This window comes from Salvelinus namaycush, chromosome 8 (genome assembly GCF_016432855.1).
Source record: "Salvelinus namaycush isolate Seneca chromosome 8, SaNama_1.0, whole genome shotgun sequence".
Classification (NCBI taxonomy): domain Eukaryota; kingdom Metazoa; phylum Chordata; class Actinopteri; order Salmoniformes; family Salmonidae; genus Salvelinus; species Salvelinus namaycush.
This window is the reverse complement of record NC_052314.1, coordinates 12,391,855-12,411,540: the sequence shown is the minus strand read 5'-3', so window position 1 is coordinate 12,411,540 and position 19,686 is coordinate 12,391,855. Positions and strand designations below refer to the sequence as shown.

Genomic DNA, 19,686 nt, shown 5'->3' with positions numbered 1-19,686 from the left:
ACAATGCAACTCGTTGAAAGCCAGCTGATCTCGCCACAGCGTTCATGATTATGTGTCTGTCAAATGGAATTACATTATTTAATTCATCACAGGCATACAGTGTTTTAACCACTGGGTGGACATACTGTTTGAACAGCCCCTGACCCAGATCCCTTTCGCTCTCTCTCTACCCCCACTCTCCTCTTTCTCCCTCTCCGTGCTTGTCTACCGTGTGATCTCCCTCTCCGTGTTCGTCTACCGTGTGATCTCCCTCTCCGTGTTCGTGTACCGTGTGATCTCCCTCTCCGTGTTCGTGTACTGTGTGCTCTCCCTCTCCATGTTCGTGTACTGTGTGCTCTCCCTCTCCATGCTAGTGTACTGTGTGATCTCCCTCTCCATGTTCGTGTGCTGTGTGATCTCCCTCTCCATGCTCGTGTGCTGTGTGATCTCCCTCTCCATGCTCGTGTGCTGTGTGATCTCCCTCTCCATGCTCGTGTGCTGTGTGATCTCCCTCTCCATGATCGTGTGCTGTGTGATCTCCCTCTCCGTGCTGTGTGATCTCCCTCTCCGTGCTGTGTGATCTCCCTCTCCGTGCTGTGTGATCTCCCTCTCCGTGCTGTGTGATCTCCCCCTCCATGCTGTCTGATCTCCCCCGCCGTGCTGTCTGTTCTCCCCCGCCGTGATGTCTGATCTCCCTCTCCGTGCTCGTGTGATGTCTGATCTCCGTGCTCGTGTGATGTCCCTCTCCGTGCTCGTGTGATGTCTGATCTCCGTGCTCGTGTGATGTCCCTCTCCGTGCTCGTGTGATGTCCCTCTCCGTACTCGTGTGATGTCCCTTTCCGTGCTCGTGTGATGTCCCTTTCCGTGCTCGTGTGATGTCTGATCTCCTTATCCGTGCTCGTGTGATGTCTGATCTCCCTCTCCGTGCTCGTGTGTGTGCCCTACCCTCTGTTCCCTGCTGCAGGTCTGCCAGCACCCCAATGCCAGAATGAGAGAGTGGGGGGCTGAGGCTGTGACCTCCCTCATCAAAGCTGGCCTGGCCTACAAACACAACCCCCCTCTGGCACAGAACCAGGTACTACTACTATCCCATCTCGCTCATCTTCACCCAGTAACCCAAAAACAGGGAATGCTGGAACATTTCCTGTCTAGAAGTTGGAAGACTGTTACAATGCAATGGAAGGTGTTAAGATGACTAGCTATTAGTCCGCTTCACCATGCCAACCCACCCACACATAGTTGACATGTTTAGATCTTAAGGACACTCCCTGCCCTCTTTCTTTCTCTCTGTCCCCATCTCTCTCTCTCACGCTCTGTCAATTCCATTTTAATTTATTGGCATGGGAAACATGTTTACATTGCCAACGCAAGTGAAATAGATAATAAACAGATGTGAAATAAACAGTAAACATTGCAAAGTTTCAAAGGAATGGAGACATTTAAATAAACGTAAATAGGGATTGTATTTACAATGGTGTTTGTTCTTCACTGGTTGCCCTCTATCCCTCTGTCAGAGGCTGCAGCTCCTGTTGTTGAACCCGCTGAAGGAGCTGTCCAACGTGCTCCATGCAGACATCCGTCAGAAGCAGCTGGAGAGCGTGCTGCAGATCCTCCAGAGCCAAGGGGACAGTCTGGGGCCCGGCTGGCCCTTAGTGCTGGGCGTAATAGGGGCCATCCGCAACGACCAGGGGTGAGAGAGCAAGGGAGGGATGAAAGGATAGATGGGAAGAGCGATAACGTTGAAGCGGTGCAGAGATAATGTGCTTCTTTACTATTTTAGCAGTAGTAACACTTAAAGCGGTAATATGTTACTTTTCGGGCGACCCGACCAAATGTGAGTTAAAGATCTGTCATTCTTATTGAAAGCAAGTCTAAGAAGCTGTAGATCGGTTCTATATTTGCTATGTTTCCCGTTCTTAAGTTTTGTTTGTGTGTCTTTTAATTTTTGTTTTGTACATCAAACAGACGAAAATAAGATACTTTGTGTTCTTAAGAAGATATTTCACGGCGGTTTAGATTTGTACAATGATTCTCTGCACTATGCATTGCTTGTTTTGTCACATAAAATGAAATGAGGCAAACTTTTATTTTATTTTAGCAGCCAGGAAGTGGCAGAGCGATTTCTGCGTAGTGCACCTTTAATTGATCTCGCCTGCTGTATTTCCTCCTGTCCCCCAGAGAGTCATTGATCCGAACAGCCTTCCAGTGCCTGCAGTTGGTGGTGACTGACTTCCTCCCCACCATGCCTTGCGCGTGCCTCCAGATCGTAGTGGACGTAGCCGGCAGCTTCGGTCTCCAGAACCAGGAGCTCAACATCAGCCTCACCTCAATAGGACTCCTGGTGAGACTGAACACACCATGACTAACACTAGCTCTAACTTAACATCAGCCTCCCCTCAATAGGACTCCTGGTGAGACTGAACACACCATGATTAACACTAGCCCTAACTCAACATCAGCCTCCCCTCAATAGGACTCCTGGTGAGACTGAACACACCATGATTAACACTAGCCCTAACTCAACATCAGCCTCCCCTCCATAGGACTCCTGGTGAGACTGAACACACCATGATTAACACTAGCCCTAACTCAACATCAGCCTCCCCTCCATAGGACTCCTGGTGAGACTGAACACACCATGATTAACACTAGCCCTAACTCAACATCAGCCTCACCTCCATAGGACTCCTGGTGAGACTGAACACACCATGATTAACACTAGCCCTAACTCAACATCAGCCTCCCCTCAATAGGACTCCTGGTGAGACTGAACACACCATGATTAACACTAGCCCTAACTCAACATCAGCCTCCCCTCCATAGGACTCCTGGTGAGACTGAACACACCATGACTAACACTAGCTCTAACTTAACATCAGCCTCCCCTCAATAGGACTCCTGGTGAGACTGAACACACCATGATTAACACTAGCCCTAACTCAACATCAGCCTCCCCTCCATAGGACTCCTGGTGAGACTGAACACACCATGATTAACACTAGCCCTAACTCAACATCAGCCTCCCCTCAATAGGACTCCTGGTGAGACTGAACACACCATGACTAACACTAGCCCTAACTTAACATCAGCCTCCCCTCCATAGGACTCCTGGTGAGACTGAACACACCATGATTAACACTAGCCCTAACTCAACATCAGCCTCCCCTCCATAGGACTCCTGGTGAGACTGAACACACCATGATTAACACTAGCCCTAACTCAACATCAGCCTCCCCTCCATAGGACTCCTGGTACGACCGCAGTATGTGGCATATATTGTTTTATATCCTATATAGTATTGAGCTTGTTGATACTGTTATAAATGCTGTTGCGTTCCCCCAAGGTATTACCTTTCTAGTATTTAAACAATGATTTTTGAAAGTGACTGTCTGTGCTAGTGATTTTAGTCAACCTCTCTCCCTCCCCCTGTTTTCCCCCACAGTGGAACATCTCTGACTACTTCTTCCAGAGGGGCGAGGCCATCACCCAGGAGCTAGAGAGGGAGGAGGCCGTGTTACAGAAGCATGCTCAGGAAAAGGGTGAGCCCCTGAACAGGCCCTTTCATCCGGCCCCTCCCTTCGACTGCCTGTGGCTGTGTCTATACGCCAAGCTGGGCCAGCTGTGTGTGGACCCCCGGCCCGCCGTCAGGAAGAGCGCCGGTCAGACCATGTTCTCCACCATCGCTGCCCACGGCACCCTACTGCAGCAGTCCACCTGGCACATCGTCGTCTGGAAGGTACCGTCTAGTCACTAACAGTAATCACATGAATGATGCATGGCTGTAGACTCCTATGGCATACTGGAAGCTATTCAAACGTTCAGTCACTGGCCGTCGTCTATCAAGGAAACATGCGGTCAAATAGGATTGTACTTTTGGGATCTGTCAATTTGAACCTGATCATACGTGATTAAGTCCTGCTGCTAATACTTGAAACCACCCAGTATGATTTTAACAACCTTATTGGTCATCTGCCCTCTGGCGGTCAATAAAACCAGGTTCTGTTCCACCTGCTGGACTGTGTGAGGAAGTCTTCCACTACGGCCGATAAGGAAAAGATTGAGTCGGGGGGCGGGAACATCCTCATCCACCACTCACGGGACACAGCTGAGAAACAGTGGGCAGAGACCTGGGTGCTGACGCTGGCAGGGGTGGCTCGTATCTTCAACACCAGGAGATACCTCCTGCAGCAGCTAGGTGTGTGTGTCCCTGTCTGTGTGTGGTCACTTGTTTTTATTTCAAGCTTTTTTCATTCATCTCTTATGTCTACACTCAATGACAGGAGGAGGAAGATTAGTGATTTATGGACAGTGCTCCTCCTCCTCATTGCCCTGTCCCCACGCATATGCAAAATACTAATTTAATGAATAGGCCCCAATATTTTCCTCTTCTTACCTGGTTCTGTGTCCACTCCACAGGTGACTTCTTCAAGGCGTGGGAGGTTCTGTTGGACCACATCCAGTCTGCTGCCCTCAGTAAGAACAGCGAGGTCTCCCTGGCCGCGCTCAAGTCCTTCCAGGAGATCCTCCAGATCGCCACACCCGTCAAGGACTCCGCCATGCCCACCGACGCTCTGGCTGCCATGGGTGTTTCCCCCGTCCTCATCGACCCCCTCAGCGCCCCGGGCCCCGGCAGACCCCTGCTGCGCTCCGACTCGATGCTGGAGAGGCTGACGAGCTATAACGGCGCCGAACTCCAGGCCCCTCCACCAGGGGAGGAATCGGCACTGGAGGATGCGGCGCTGTGGTGGTCGGCGTGGAACACCTGGTACCGGACAGGCACAGACAGCACGAGGCCCCCTAGTGGTGGTACGGGGACAGACAGACCCTCCTTCGTCCCCAGCCAGCCCTTCCTGACAGCGTTAGTCCAGATCTTCCCTGCCCTCTACCAGCACATAAAGACTGGCTTCAGCATGGAGGACCTGAGGAAACTGGGGGTGATCCTCCACGGGGCCGTGTCCATACCCATCAGTAGTGACGCCTCGCCCTTCATCCTGCCCTCTTACACCGAGGCTGTCCTCACCAGCCTGCAGGAGGCCGTTCTCACTGCGCTCGACGTGCTGCAGAAGGTGGGTGGGCCGCAGCACAAAAATTATAACATTTTTAAAGCGAAAGCCAATCCGCACACACACACACTGTTAAATGCTCTCAGTTCCCTTTTTATTAGATGGACTATTCCTTTGTTGTCCTCTGTTATGGAAACTAGCACATTGATTTAAAGGGTCATTGTTCCTTTTCTCCTGACCTACTAATGGAACAGTATGTGACTGTGTAGTATAACCTTGTTTAAACTGATGGGTGTCAGTAGTGAGTGAGGTTCCCTGGTTCTAGTGAGGTCAGTAGTGAGTGAGGTTCCCTGGTTCTAGTGAGGTCAGTAGTGAGTGAGGTTCCCTGGTTCTAGTGAGGTCAGTAGTGAGTGAGGTTCCCTGGTTCTAGTGAGGTCAGTAGTGAATGAGGTTCCCTGGTTCTAGTGAGGTCAGTAGTGAGTGAGGTTCCCTGGTTCTAGTGAGGTCAGTAGTGAGTGAGGTTCCCTGGTTCTAGTGAGGTCAGTAGTGAGTGAGGTTCCCTGGTTCTAGTGAGGTCAGTAGTGAATGAGGTCCCCTGGTTCTAGTGAGGTCAGTAGTGAATGAGGTTCCCTGGTTCTAGTGAGGTCAGTAGTGAATGAGGTTCCCTGGTTCTAGTGAGGTCAGTAGTGAGTGAGGTTCCCTGGTTCTAGTGAGGTCAGTAGTGAGTGAGGTTCCCTGGTTCTAGTGAGGTCAGTAGTGAGTGAGGTTCCCTGGTTCTAGTGAGGTCAGTAGTGAGTGAGGTTCTAGTGAGGGCAGTAGTGAGTGAGGTTACTGTCTCTCTGTCTGCAGGCCATCTGTGTGGGCCCAGAGAACCTGCAGGTCATGTACCCAGCCGTCTTTGAACAGCTGCTCCTCTTCGTCGAGTTCTCCTGCAAACCCCCCCAGTACGGCAAGCTGGAAACCAAACATGTGGCCAACGCTAAATACAACCAGGTAACGAATCACAATCTATCTCTCTCTGCCGTTGTCTTTCTCTGACGCTTTGTGTGCAAGTCTCTCTCTCTCTCTCTCGCTTTCGCTCTCTCTCGATACCTCAGATATTTTCCATTGAAGGAATGTTGAAACATTTTCTATCCCAGTCGTCCGTTTCTTTCCAGGCTTTCTGAAAATGGTCACACCCCCCCCGTCTCGTGACATTAATTAAGCCCCTCCCCTTTATTTTGTGTTCCTTATTTGCCCTGCCCCCATTGTTCAAATCAAAAGACACACAGCTAGGTCTTTTAAACTGCATCAGCAGCCATAAACGATCTCTTCTTTCTCTCTCTCTCATTCCCACCAGCACGCTAGCCCCTCAGGCTGGCAGCACGCTAGCCCCTCAGGCTGGCAGCGCGCTAGCCCCTCAGGCTGGGAGCGCGCTAGCCCCTCAGGCTGGCAGCACGCTAGCCCCTCAGGCTGGCAGCGCGCTAGCCCCAGGTGACATTTTTCCGGCTTTCGGCAGCTTTTTATTAAAAATTTTAAAAAATGACCTTTTATTTAACTAGGCAAGTCAGTTAAGAACAAATTCTTATTTTCAATGACGGCCTAGGAACAGTAGGTTAACTGCCTTGTTCAGGGGCAGAACGACATATTTTTACCTTGTCAGCTCGGGGATTCGATCTTGCAACCTTCCGGTTACTAGTCCAACACTCTAACCGCCAGGATAGCTGCCCGAGTTCATCATTATTCCCTTTTCTCAGAATGAAGGACAAGTGAGATTCACTTAACTCGTACAACCCTTTTTTTTTAAGTAGGCTATTGGATGATACCTGCTTTGTTCACACTGAGTTCAGAACAGAAGGGAATCTTTAAAACAAAGCTAGGATCTCATCTCAGTGTTATCCTCACTTATTTGTATTCTCACACTTACAAAAAAAAGCCTGTCAAACGGTCTGGTCTTTGATGACATCATCTGGTGTAGCAGCTGCTGTGCCTATCAGGGGAGATGCAGTATGTTGTATTGATTTCATGGTGGTGGCTGAATCAGCTATGCTAATTAACGCTATCGCTACTCTCACCAGTAAAAGCTCCAAGTATGTCTGTCACTTGACCTGTCAGTCATTCATACTGTCAGTCAGTTTGTTGTTCAATCAAACCGTTAAGAAACATGATTGCCACTGTCAGTCAATTGGTCAGTGGCGACAAGTTGGTATAATAACACCAGGCACCAGCAAACAAGTTAACTCCAACCTTCTTCTCGTTGTTCTGTTTTTGTGTCGTACTATCCATCTACTCACTGGATCAACCTTTAGATCCAGCTGTTTGCACCGGTGAGTTCCACCTCCCCCCTTCAGCCCCCTTTAGTACTGTACTGTACTGTACTCAGCTGTGTATTACTGCTCAATGGTCCCATCACTACTACAGTAGATGAGGCATTTCACCCACCGCATGCTTGGTAAGACGTTGTCTACATCATCACTCACTCCATGTTACCTACCCCTATCTGTTCTGTCCGTCACTAACCAGTCCCTCCAGGATTTCGCTTGGATTTTTTGTGAAATTTGCAGGCCCAAATTCTTGATTTTGCTGCTGCAATTCAGACATTTTGCATAGCGAATATGCAAGGATTTTTTTGTCCGATTCGTCGCAACAATTCTGTCAACGAGTTTGTTGACGTGTGAGTTGATTGAACCATATTATGCGGTAAATGTCAGGTGAATTGTTGAAATTGCGAGCCCTCTTTGTGTTCTGTGGTCATGGATCAGTTCTATGTGATAATATTGCGATGGTTTGACTGTTTTATGCGGAAATAGTGCGACGATTGGTCAAATCTTCAAGCCCTCGGATAATATGCTGGGAATTATTGATTTAGCTAAAAGAAAATGATCACGGAATCCTGAAGAGGCTGACTAACCAGTGGATATGCCTCTCTCTGAATCTACTACCTACCTGTCAAGTCCCATCCTCCTATCACTTCTCTTACTGACTGTTTTAGTGTCGTGCTGTCCATATTTGCACATGTACAGTATTTCTACTACAAGTTATATGGTGCTTTGCTCCTGTTAGTATTTGAATGGAGGGATGTTTTCAGCTTTAGATAACCCCCTCTCTCTCTCTCTCTCTCTCTCTGTCTCTGTCTCTGTCTCTGTCTCTGTCTCTGTCTCTCTCTCTGTCTCTCTCTCTGTCTCTCTCTCTGTCTCTCTGTGTGTGTACAGGCAGAATGGGTTGCCTTAAACTACGTGCCCTTTGCTGAGAGGTCCCTGGAGGTGGTGGTGGACCTCTACCACAAAACAGCCTGTCACAAAGCTGTCATCAACGAGAAAGTCCTACAGAACATCATCAAGGTGCTGTCTCCAACATCACCAATACATGTTATTTTGTTTCTAAGTGTTCATGTAAAAGGAGTTGCTCGGAAACTGGAACTCCTAGTGCTGGTTCTGGTTGTGAAACTACTACTCCCTAATTTCAAATGTCAACGCCATTCTAAAATTCTTTCATATCTCCCATTAGTCTATCATACTCCAGTGACTAGTGTTTCTGTCATAAATGAGCTGCTCTTTGTCATGAGAAACAAGATCTCTTTACAAAGCTGTCAGGTTTTCCTCTTGTTTCCTGTGGGTCAATGACATACCAAGTTGTTTCCCAACAAGCCCTGGTCTGGTGTGTGTGGGACGATCTGACTCCCATTATCTTCTTAAAGCAACTCCCAGAACCAGGACTACTACTCTGCTACGACCTCATTAGAGAGTTTTTCTATGGATAGGTTCAAACCAACCCTCCTCTCCTGAGAACGGAGGTCATAGCCATAAAATCCTAACCTTTGGGAGGCCAGCTGTGTATGGAAAGAGGGAGCCGTTTGTCACAAAGACAGTCTGTTTCTGTTCCGTTGCTCATTCTTTCCCTGGTTTTGAGACTAAAATGCATAGACATCGATGGCTCAAGACATCATTGTTTAGATGTGTCTGTGATTGATGTTATACCTACAGGTCTCTGCGTCATTAGTGAGTCACACACACAAGACCATCAGGAATACTTTTTTTCCCTCCTGCGCTAGCAGATCGAGCACCAGGCAAGTTGAAGACTCCCATTGTGTTTCCAACGCCGCTTCCCCTCTCGTTACAGAGAATATGCTACACATTATCTCAATCACACTACATCTAAATATGAACCTTTGATCTTAATTTCCCCGTTACCCTCTCTCCTTTCCCCCATAGATCCTGAGGAAATAGCCTGGAAGTCGAGCCTAAGTGTTAGCTAATCCACTAGCAGACCGGTCAACCAGCCTGGTCCATACATTGAAGACTCCCATTGTGTTCCAACCCCACTCTTTCTCTCCTTCCTCCATAGACCCTGCGGATGCCCCTGGGCCTAAAGTATGGGTGTCCGTCAGAGAGCACGTGGAAGCTAGCTGTGTCATCCCTGCTGAAGGTGCTATCCACCGGGCTGCCCGTGGCCCGTCAGCACGCCTCCTCTGGGAAGTTTGACACTATGTGGCCAGAGCTGGCCAACGCCTTCGAAGACTTCCTTTTCACCAAAAGGTAGGTACACCCTTTCTCAGACAGTTCATAAAAAATATGCGGAGCGATTTCTACATATTGCACCTTAAAATGTAATGTTTTTTTATGTTATTTTTTTTGGGACGCACCTGAATGTTCCTCAGATTCTGGGAAACAGGCATTGATTCAGTATTGACACTGGATGGAGGACTGGGTCTTGATTAGCCATAAGGCAGTAGCTCATTAATTGCGTTTCTGTTTTTGTTTTACAGCACACCTCCAGACAATGTGTCCATCCAGGAGTTCCAGAAGAATGAAGCCATTGACGTTGAGGTAAAAACCTGACCGACTGACCACATGTAACGGATGTGAAATGGCTAGCTAGTTAGCGGGTACGCGCTAATAGCGTTTCAATCAGTTACGTCACTTGCTCTGAAACCTAGAAGTAGTGTTGCCCCTTGCTCTGCAAGGGCCGCGGCTTTTGTGGAGCGATGGGTAACGACGCTTCGTGGGTGACTGTTGTTGATGTGTGCAGAGGGTCCCTGGTTCGCGCCCGGGTCGGGGCGAGGGGACGGTTTAAAGTTATACTGTTACACACACTTAAACCAATCTTTGAATTGTATTACTGCTTTTATACCTGCCAATCTCTGAGGTCTGTGTGTGTCCTCTCTCTGTAGGTGGTGCAGTTGATCAGCACAGAGATCTTGCCGTTTGCCATCTTCATCCCCAAAGACTTTGTTGGCCAGATTATGGCCATGCTTAATAAAGGATCCATTCACTCACAGTCCTCCTCATTCACAGGTAAGGAAAGAACACCAACTCTTATTCCAGTCCCTTTGCTCTTCCCCTAACGATATGTTAACATAGTCCATACACTTCTGTTGGTCACAATGTATAATTTCAATCATTTGGGTTTTCCTTTTATTAATGAATCTATAATATATAATGTTGGTTAAGGGTTTGTAAGTAAGCATTTCACGGTAAGGTCTACACCTGTTGTATTCGGCGCATGTGACAAATAAAATTTGATTTGATCAAAAACACTGAAAAAACGATGTATTTTCTAGCATCACCTCTGAAACCAAATATTTTTTATGTACGTTTCTCATTCTAGTTATTTAGTAGATGCTCTTATATCACAGTGACTAACAATAAGGGCATTCAAATAGGTATAGCAACCACATATCACAATCTTTGCAAATACAACCATATTTCCCTCCACAGAGGCAGAGGTAGACGTGCGGATGCGGGAGGAGTTCTCCAAAGTGTGTTTTGAGACGCTGCTCCAGTTCTCTTTCAGTAACAAGGTGTCCACGCCCCAGGAAGGCTACATCTCTCGCATGGCCCTCTCCGTGCTCCTCAAGAGGTCCCAGGACGTGTTGAGGCGCTATGTGGACGATGAGAGGCTGAGTGGACGCTGCCCACTGCCCAGGTGAGTCCACTTACATCACTAAAATGATTTCTAGAACAGGGATGGTGAGACCACGACCCCTGTAGTAGACGCACCAAAACGCAGCATATTTAGCGCTTTTATGCACATTTTTACACAATTTGCATTCAACATTAACAAGAGAGTGCTTACACTGGTAAGTACTTCAGCTGAGAACTGGCATCAGTTTCTCCATCCATATTCCTCTATCTCATCATTTTTCTTCCCCCTAGTCTCTCTCGTCCTTTCTCTTCCCTCCTTTCTCTTTCGTTCTCTTGGTATTCATATAGTGCCTTCGGAAAGTATTCAGACCCCTTGACTTTTTCCACATTTTGTTACATTACAGCCTTATTCTAAAATGGAATAAATAGTTTTTTCCCCTCATCAATCTACACACACTACCTCATAATGACAAAGCAAAAACAGTGTTTTTTAGAAATGTTTGCTGTTTTTTTTAATCACATTTACATAAGTATTCAAACCCTTTATTCAGTATTTTGTTGAAGCACCTTTGGCAGCAATTACAGCCTCGGGTCTTCTTGGGTATGACACGACAAGCTTGGCACACCTGTATTTGGAGATTTTCTCCCATTCTCTGCAGATTCTCTCAAGCTCTGTCAGGTTGGATGGGGAGCGTTGCTGCACAGCTATTTTCAGGTCTCCAGAGATGTTCGATTGGGTTCAAGTCCGGCCTCTTGCTGGTATCACGCAAGGACATTCAGAGACTTGTCCCAAAGCCACTCCAGCATTGTCTTGGCTGTGTGCTTAGGGTCGTTGTCCTATTGGAAGGTGAACGTTCACCCCAGTCTGAGGTCCTGAGTGCTCTGGAGCAGGTTTATATCAAGGATCTCTCTGTACTTTGCTCTGTTGATCTTTGCCTCAATCCTGACTAGTCTCTCAGTCCCTGCTGCTGAAAAACACCCCCACAGCATGATGCTGCCACCATCATGCTTCACCATAGGGATGATGCCAGGTTCCCTCCAGACATGACACTTGGAATTCAGGCCAAAGAGTTTAATCTTGGTTTTCTCAGACCAGGGAATCTTGTTTCTCATGGTTTGAGAGTCTTTAGGTGCCTTTTGGCAAACGCCAAGCTGGCTGTCATGTGCCTTTTTATTGAGGAGTGGCTTCTGTCCGGCCACTCTACCATAAAGTGCTGCAGAGATGGTTGTCCTTCTGGAAGGTTCTCCCATCTCCACAGAGGAACTCTAGAGCTCTGTCAGTGACCATCGGGTTCTTGGTCATCTCCCTGACCGAGGCCCTTCTCCCCCGATTGCTCAGTTTGGCCGGGTGGCCAGCTCTAGGAAGAGGTGGTTCCAAACTTCTTCCATTTAAGAATGATGGAGGCCACTTTGTTCTTAGGGACCTTCAATGCTGCAGACATTTTTTGGTACCCTTCCCCAGATATGTGCCTCGACACAATCCTGTCTCGGAGCTCTACGGACAATTCCTTTGACCTCATGGCTTGGTTTTTGCCCTGACATGCACTGTCAACTGTGGGAGCTTATATAGATAGGTGTGTGCCTTTCCAAGTCATGTCCAATCAATTGAATTTACCACAGGTGGACTCCAATCAAGTTGTAGAAACATCAAGGATGATCAATGGAAACAGGATGCACCTGAGCTCAATTTCAATTCTCATAACAAAGGGTTTGAATACTTATATACATGGTATTTGTTTTTTTTGTTTTTAATACTTTTGCAAAAATGTCTAAACCTGTTTTTGCTTTGACATTGAGGTATTGTGGGCAGATTGCTGAGTTTTTTTTAAATTAAATGTTTTATCCATTTTAGTGTAAGGTTGTAACGTAACAAAATGTGGAAAATGTCAAGGGGTCTGAATACTTTCCAAAGGCACTGTATGGCACTGTACCTCCCTGGTAGGTGTACTGTCATCCTAGAATGTGTTCTGTGTTTGTTTACCATGGCGGCATAGTGTAACAGTCTTTTCACTGTCTTCCATAGTGGACAGAGGATGAAGCTTGATTGCCAACTTCTCAGGTTAATAGCATAATTACATTTGCATCCTTCAGATACACACCTTTTTTCAAACTGCTCCTGTTCCTTTTCTATGTGTGTTTTTCTCTATTACCTGAGCGAATTCCACACTGACTGATACAAATTATATACAGTGAGTATACAAAACATTAGGAATACCTGCTCTTTCCATGACATAGACTGACCAGGTGAGTCCAGGTGAAAGCTATGATCCCTTATTGATGTCAATCCACTTCAGTCAGTGTAAATGAAGGGGAGGATACAGGTTACATTTTTAATACTTGAGACATGGATTGTGTATGTGTGCCATTCAGAGGGTGAATGGGCAAGACAAAATATTTAAGTGTCTTTGAAGAGTGTATGGTAGTAGGTGCCAGGTGCACCGGTGTGTGTCAAGAACTGCAACACTGCCTGGATTTTCACGCTCAACAGTTTTCCGTATGAATCAAGAATGGTTCACCACCCAAAGGACATCCAGCCAACTTGACACAACTGTGGGAAGCGTTGGAGTCAACATGGGCCAGCATCCCTGTGGAACGCTTTCGACACCTTGTAGAGTCCATTCCCCGACGAATTGAGGCTGTTCTGTGGGCAAAAGGGGAGGGCGTAACTCAATATTAGGAAGGTATTCGGTATACTCAGTGTATATATTCATGCCTCCAGCTGCAAAAAGGGGTTTTCATTTTATTTTATTTTTCCTATGATTTGTTTGTGAAGATTTGAAGGTCGGTACTCATTGTATGTCCCCTTGTTTGGTTCTTTTTTTTATGCAGTACATGAATATGTGAGTATAATTATTCCATTCCTTTTATTTTATATTTAGGCAACAAGTGACGGAAATCATCTTTGTCTTAAAAGCTATCAGCACTTTGATGGACTCACTTAAAAAGACCCAGCCGGAAAACGGTGAGTGGAAATAAACTACTTAGGAAACACACTGACACTTATTTGACTATATCAAGCCAGGTGTCCATCCAATAGGCGACAGATCTTCATGCGAATATTCCAAAATCTGCATAAAAACATATGCGCATTTTCCCCCAACTTGTTCATATCAAATTTTAAACAACAGGTGTAGACTAACAGTGACATGCTTACTTACAGGCCCTTCCCAACAATGGAGGGAGAAAGAAAATATGGAAATAGAAAAATAAAATGCGTAATAATAAATCCACAATGATTAACTATAAATGGGCTATATACACGGGTTACCAGTACCAAGTCAATGTGCGGTGGTACAATGTGACTGAGGTAGATATGCACATAACTAGGAATAAAGTGACTAGGCAACATGATAGATAATAAACAGTATCAGCAGCGTATGTGATGAGGCAAAAAAAGTTAACTATTTAACTAAATACTACTTTTTGAGGATCTGAGGGCCAAATCATTTGTCTCCTGAGGGTGAAGAGGTGTTATCGTGCCCTCTACAATTGTGTTGGTGGGTATAGACCATGATAGATCCTTAAGCCGTCAGCATGCTTCAGTTCGGCTGGCGCCTAGCCAAACTTGGCTAACCGAACCGAATGAGTGTGTTTGCATGCTTCCTTAAAAGACCTTCGGTTGAAAAACAAGACAAAAGCGGCAATAGTACTGTTTGTCCATTTTGAGACCCCGTAGTCAGAATTAATCTAAGATAGCGCAAGAAATCTGTTATTACAACTACCTATATAAGATTTTTGAAGAATTTTTCAATTAAAACATTTGCATGAAAATTAGTCGTCTCTTTGAATGACAACAAAGACTGATCAACAGTATGGATTCTTCACTAATCATCGACGATGGGGCGTAGACTTCGGCTCCGAACTTCGGCTTGTCTCCAGAAAAAATGTTGTGTGCTCGAACAGCCGAAAAAACCCTCACCGAAGTACAAAACGAATGAAAAAACATCACAAAATGTCGTCATAATATACAGTGCATTTGGAAAGAATTCAGACCCCTTCCCTATTTCCACATTTTTGTTACGTAACAGCCTTATTCTAAAATTGATTAAATAAATGTTTTTCCTCATCAATCAACACACAATACCCCATAATGACAAAGCGGAAAACATGTTTTTAGAAATGTTTGCAAATGTCTAAAAAATGTTTTTTACATATCTTTACATAAGTATTCAGACCCTTTGCTATGAGACTCGGAAATTTAGCTCAGTGCATCCTGTTTCCATTGATCATCCTTGAGATATTTCTACAACTTGATTGGAGTCCACTTGTGGTAAATTCAATTGATTGGACATGATTTGGAAAGAGATTAATAGAGATTAGAGATTGTCATCTGTGGAACTATTGGAGTGGGTCCAGGGTTTCTGGGATGATGGTGTTGATGTGAGCCATAACCAGCCTTTCAAAGCATTTAATGGCTGCAGATGTGAGTGCTATGGGGCAATAACCTGTCTAAATGACTATCTTGCCGTTCTTGGGCACAGAGACTATGGTGGTCTGATTGAAACGTGTAGGTATTAGACTGGTTCAGAGAGAGGTTGGAAATGTCAGTGAAGAAACTTTCCAGCTGGTCAGCGCATGCTCCGAGTACTCGTCCTGTTAATCCGGCTGGGTTTCCCTTTGTAATCCTTGATAGTTTGCAAGCCCTACCACATCCGACAAGCGCCAAGAGCCGGTGTAGTAGGATTCGATCTTAGTCCTGTGTTGACGCTTTGCCTGTTTGATGGCTCGTCGGAGGACGTAGCAGGATTTCTTATAAGCGTCTGGATTAGTGTCACGCTCCTTGAAAGTGTCAGCTCTCGCCTGCAGCACAGTGCAGATGTTACCAATAATCCATGGCTTCTGGTTGGTATATGTATGTTGGTATATGTGGTAAACTCCTCAATGCCTTCGGATGAATCCCGGAACATATTCCAGTCGGTGCTAGCGAAACAGTACTGTAGTTTAGCATTCGCTTCATCGGACCACTTCCGTACTGGGTGCATCACTGGTACTTTCTGTTTGAGTTTTTGCATGTTAGCTTTGTATGTGTTTCTGTGTGTGGAGTAAAGGTGATTTGGAGTAAAATATGTCACCTGTGCCTCTAGTTGCGCAGGTGACAGGCTGGTAGAAATTAAGTCAAATGGATTTCAGTTTCCCTGCATTAAAATCGCCGGCCACTAGGAGCGCCACCTCTGGATCAGCATTTTCTTGTTTGCTTATGGCCCTATACAGCATGTTAACTGCGGTCTTAGTGCTAGTATCGGTTTGTGGTAGTAAATAGACAGCTACAAAAAATAGTAAATAGTATGGTCTACAGTTTAGCATGAGGTATTCTCATGAGTCTCAAGACTTCCTTCATATTAGAGATTGCGCACTAGCTGCTGTTAAGACACCCCTGCCCCTTGAGCTTACTCGACACTGCCGTTCTGTCTTCCTGATGCATAGAAAGCCCAGCTAGATGTATATTGTCCTTGTTCAACCACAACTCTGAGAAACATAGGATATTACAGTTCTTATGTTGCTGATAAAATTCTGTGCGTGATGACATTTACATTTACATTTAAGTCATTTAGCAGACGCTCTTATCCAGAGCGACTTACAAGTTGGTGCATTCACCTTATGATATCCAGTGGAACAACCACTTTACAATAGTGCATCTAACTCTTTTAAGGGGGGGGGGGGGGGGGGTTAGAAGGATTACTTTATCCTATCCTAGGTATTCCTTAAAGAGGTGGTGTTTCAGGTGTTTCCGGAAGGTGGTGATTGACTCCGCTGACCTGGCGTCGTGGGGGAGTTTGTTCCACCATTGGGGTGCCAGAGCAGCGAACAGAATGACGGAATGCACGGAATGCACATAAAAACACTTTTGCAGTTAAATTCCCATGTACCGACTAAAGAATACAAGTTAAATGGGTTTTCATCACATGTTCAACTCTACTGATGGTTTGTAAAAATGAAATTGTTATATAGGGAATGTGCCCACTCTGGTCTTGGCGCATGTACATTAGCCAACAGCTGGCAGATACAGTGTGGGTAGGTTTGCCTACATGATGAGATTATTATGGACAGAAGAGGGAGATTATTTTAATTTATCAAACAGTAGCCAAGCATCGATCATCATGTCACCAGAATAAGACCCTTGATATTTATTGGAAAGGAGCATTAATCTCATCACTGTGCACTTTTACCACACGTTGAAGTTCATCATACCTTATTTAATCTGTAGCCTAATAAACTGCATGCTTTCCTGAGTCGTAGTCGGAGGACCACACACGATGTCATCGCGTGACTTCCAAGTTTACTTTCCATATGATGGTTATTATATAAATATTTGCGGATAAAGATGTTTCCACCACCATTTTTTCACATAATTAATTTTACAGACACATAAAGATCCCGCCTTGTCTAGCGTATTTAGTTTTGTTGACATTTGGAAAGTTTGCCTGTCGTGAAATGTTTTATCCGAAATGTACTTTAATCACATAAGGTTGGATGGAAACCTGGTTTCAGTCATTATTAATTTGTGTCACAGTACAATGGGGAATGTTTGCAAATGCAATTTATATCTGAAGAGAGATTTGTATGTACCGTGTTAGGTCAATTTACAATGTTTGATTTTTGGAATCAGAGGCAAAAGTAAGGCATTCAAAGTGCCCTTGAGGTTGTTTATAACCTCATTTATCCAGACAAAAAGTCATTTATATTTCCCTCTGGCTTTCCATAAAAATAATGATTTATTTAATTGCTTTCTCTCTCACATCTGTCTCTGTGGCTCTCTCCTTTTCCTCTCCCTTCCTTCCTTCCTTCTCCCTCTGTGTCTTCTTCCCTTTCCTCTTCTTCTCTGCCATCCCCTCCGTTCCACTCCTCCCATCTTCTCCTCTGCCCTCCTCCTCTTCTCTTCTCACTCCTCTGTCCACCTTCCTCTCCTCTGCCCTCCTTCCTTTCCTCTGCCCTCCTTCCTTTCCTATCCCCACATTGCATCTCTTCTGCCTTTCTCTTTCCCCACCGCATTCCATGCCATCCCATGGTGTGTGTGTGTGTGTCCTACAGTGGATGGGACCACGTGGGCCCAGGTCATTGCACTGTACCCTACCCTGGTGGAGTGCATCACCTGCTCCTCCTCTGAGGTCAGCTCAGCACTGAAGGAGGCCATGGGGCCCTTCAAAGACTTTATGCAGCCCCCTGTCTCCAGAGTACAAAACGGAGAGTCCTGACTGTTCCAACCCCTTTTTATAATGAAGGAATTCATAATGAATGTGTCCTCCTGAGACCCAAACACACACTTCTTCACACAAGTGGATGGACGGATAGACGGACGGTCTCTTTTACTTCATATGAGCCCATCTAACAGACAGTAACCAGTGGCAACTGAGCTCCCCCGGCGACTGCTCGGTCCTCAACGAGAACTCTGACCTGCTACACACGACATCATCAATGTATGCTTCTAATACACGCTGGTTGATACCACCTCCCATTCTCATTCTGACTGGCTGGACTTGTGTATTAACTGCTACAGTAAAACAATTGCAGTGTTTTCTTTTGGGTTTTCCTTTGTTTTATTTTGATTTCTTGAATAGAGTCGATGTACAGTGTGTGGTTAGTGTTGATGTAATTAAGAAAAAACTAAAAGTACTGGGGCTATATGGACCTTTAAAAAGATTGAGAGGGGGAAAGATGAGATTACCTTTTGAAGTTTTTAACATCTAGGATTTTATTCCAAATCTTACTGTAACATTCCATGTCATATTTTAGCTGACCTGAGAAGTGTACTTGTCTGTATGAAATAAATGGGAGAGTTCTACAAACAATTAAATGATTTCTGTGTGTGCCTCGGTGATGTCCTGTCCTTAACCTTGTAATTGACTTGTATGTCGCTCTGTGTCATTTTCTTAAGCATCTGAGATTGTGGCAGAGCTTGCTGACTTGAGTGTAGAAAACACATTTCCCACAATCCTAAACAACTAACCTCCTGAATGGCATTTCCCGAAAAATTATATCAGAGGAATTCTGATGAATGGGTGAGTGTCATGGCCATAGAATGAGGACTTAGAATACTAGAAGGTCAGGGAGTTGGTCAACCATGGTTTGCCAGTGTTGTGATAAGATATTGTGTAAAATGCTGAATATGAAAAATATATCTGCATTGTATGTTTGTTAGCTAGCTAGTCAGACAGTTTTAGAGGAATGATTCCATAATTAGAAATATCAACTGCCAATATGCCTACATTCCATTCAAACAATGCTGTCAATCTACAGCCATACACTGGCTCAAATCAGTTGGTGATAGGACTTAGACAAGTTGTAAATGCAACGAGTACTGATATTGTATCATAATACACTCAACGCTTTCCAAGAAAGACCATACAATTTTAAGATTTGTTGTTTACTATATTTTAGAATCAATTTTTACAGAAAATGTGTTTACAACCTGTCTAAACTGTATTTATAGTTATATGACAATATTTTAGGTTGACAATAATTATATTAGACACATTTCTGATGTTACTTTTATTTTCCTGCATAAGTAAAATCAGGATTGTGCCTCTACTGCCATTCATTCCAATGAGACTGGTTTGGATTTCTCCCTAACCAATATGGCTGCCATTTTCAGACCTTTCCGGAACTTTGAGGGTTTATGACAAATCCCCTCTAGTAATTTAATAGTATAATGCTATGTATAAAACTGCTAACTTTCTCTGTGCCACAAGCCAAAAACAATAAGATATCGCTTCTGGGATGTAGCCATATTATCGTGCAAAGCAAGAATTATATTTGGTTGCGACCATGTACCTTCTTCACGTTAACAGTCGCGCAAGAAGGGTTGTGAAGTCTTCCATTCTTGCGACAAACTGGAGCTTGAGGTTAGGTCATATGAGGGAAAC

The 19,686-nt window shown here is 45.2% G+C and overlaps 1 protein-coding gene across 4 annotated transcripts in view; it reads left to right on the top strand.

Annotated features, from left to right (window-relative positions):
• Positions 1–18,633, top strand: part of LOC120052406 (protein MON2 homolog) — a 55,929-nt gene extending 37,296 nt beyond the window's left edge. For 2 of the 4 annotated variants that reach the window (XM_038999289.1, XM_038999288.1), the window contains 15 exons: positions 944–1,054; positions 1,494–1,669; positions 2,158–2,320; positions 3,422–3,715; positions 3,976–4,174; positions 4,396–5,045; positions 5,832–5,975; positions 7,271–7,288; positions 8,174–8,302; positions 9,306–9,496; positions 9,727–9,787; positions 10,132–10,255; positions 10,679–10,886; positions 13,705–13,787; positions 17,855–18,633. In XM_038999289.1, coding sequence (XP_038855217.1) covers positions 944–1,054; positions 1,494–1,669; positions 2,158–2,320; positions 3,422–3,715; positions 3,976–4,174; positions 4,396–5,045; positions 5,832–5,975; positions 7,271–7,288; positions 8,174–8,302; positions 9,306–9,496; positions 9,727–9,787; positions 10,132–10,255; positions 10,679–10,886; positions 13,705–13,787; positions 17,855–18,018 — 2,715 coding nt within the window. In that variant the 3' untranslated portion in view covers positions 18,019–18,633. The remainder of the gene's footprint in view (positions 1–943; positions 1,055–1,493; positions 1,670–2,157; positions 2,321–3,421; positions 3,716–3,975; positions 4,175–4,395; positions 5,046–5,831; positions 5,976–7,270; positions 7,289–8,173; positions 8,303–9,305; positions 9,497–9,726; positions 9,788–10,131; positions 10,256–10,678; positions 10,887–13,704; positions 13,788–17,854) is intronic. The other 2 variants (XM_038999291.1, XM_038999290.1) reach the window with 1 other exon arrangement.
• Positions 18,634–19,686: the final 1,053 nt, after the last annotated feature.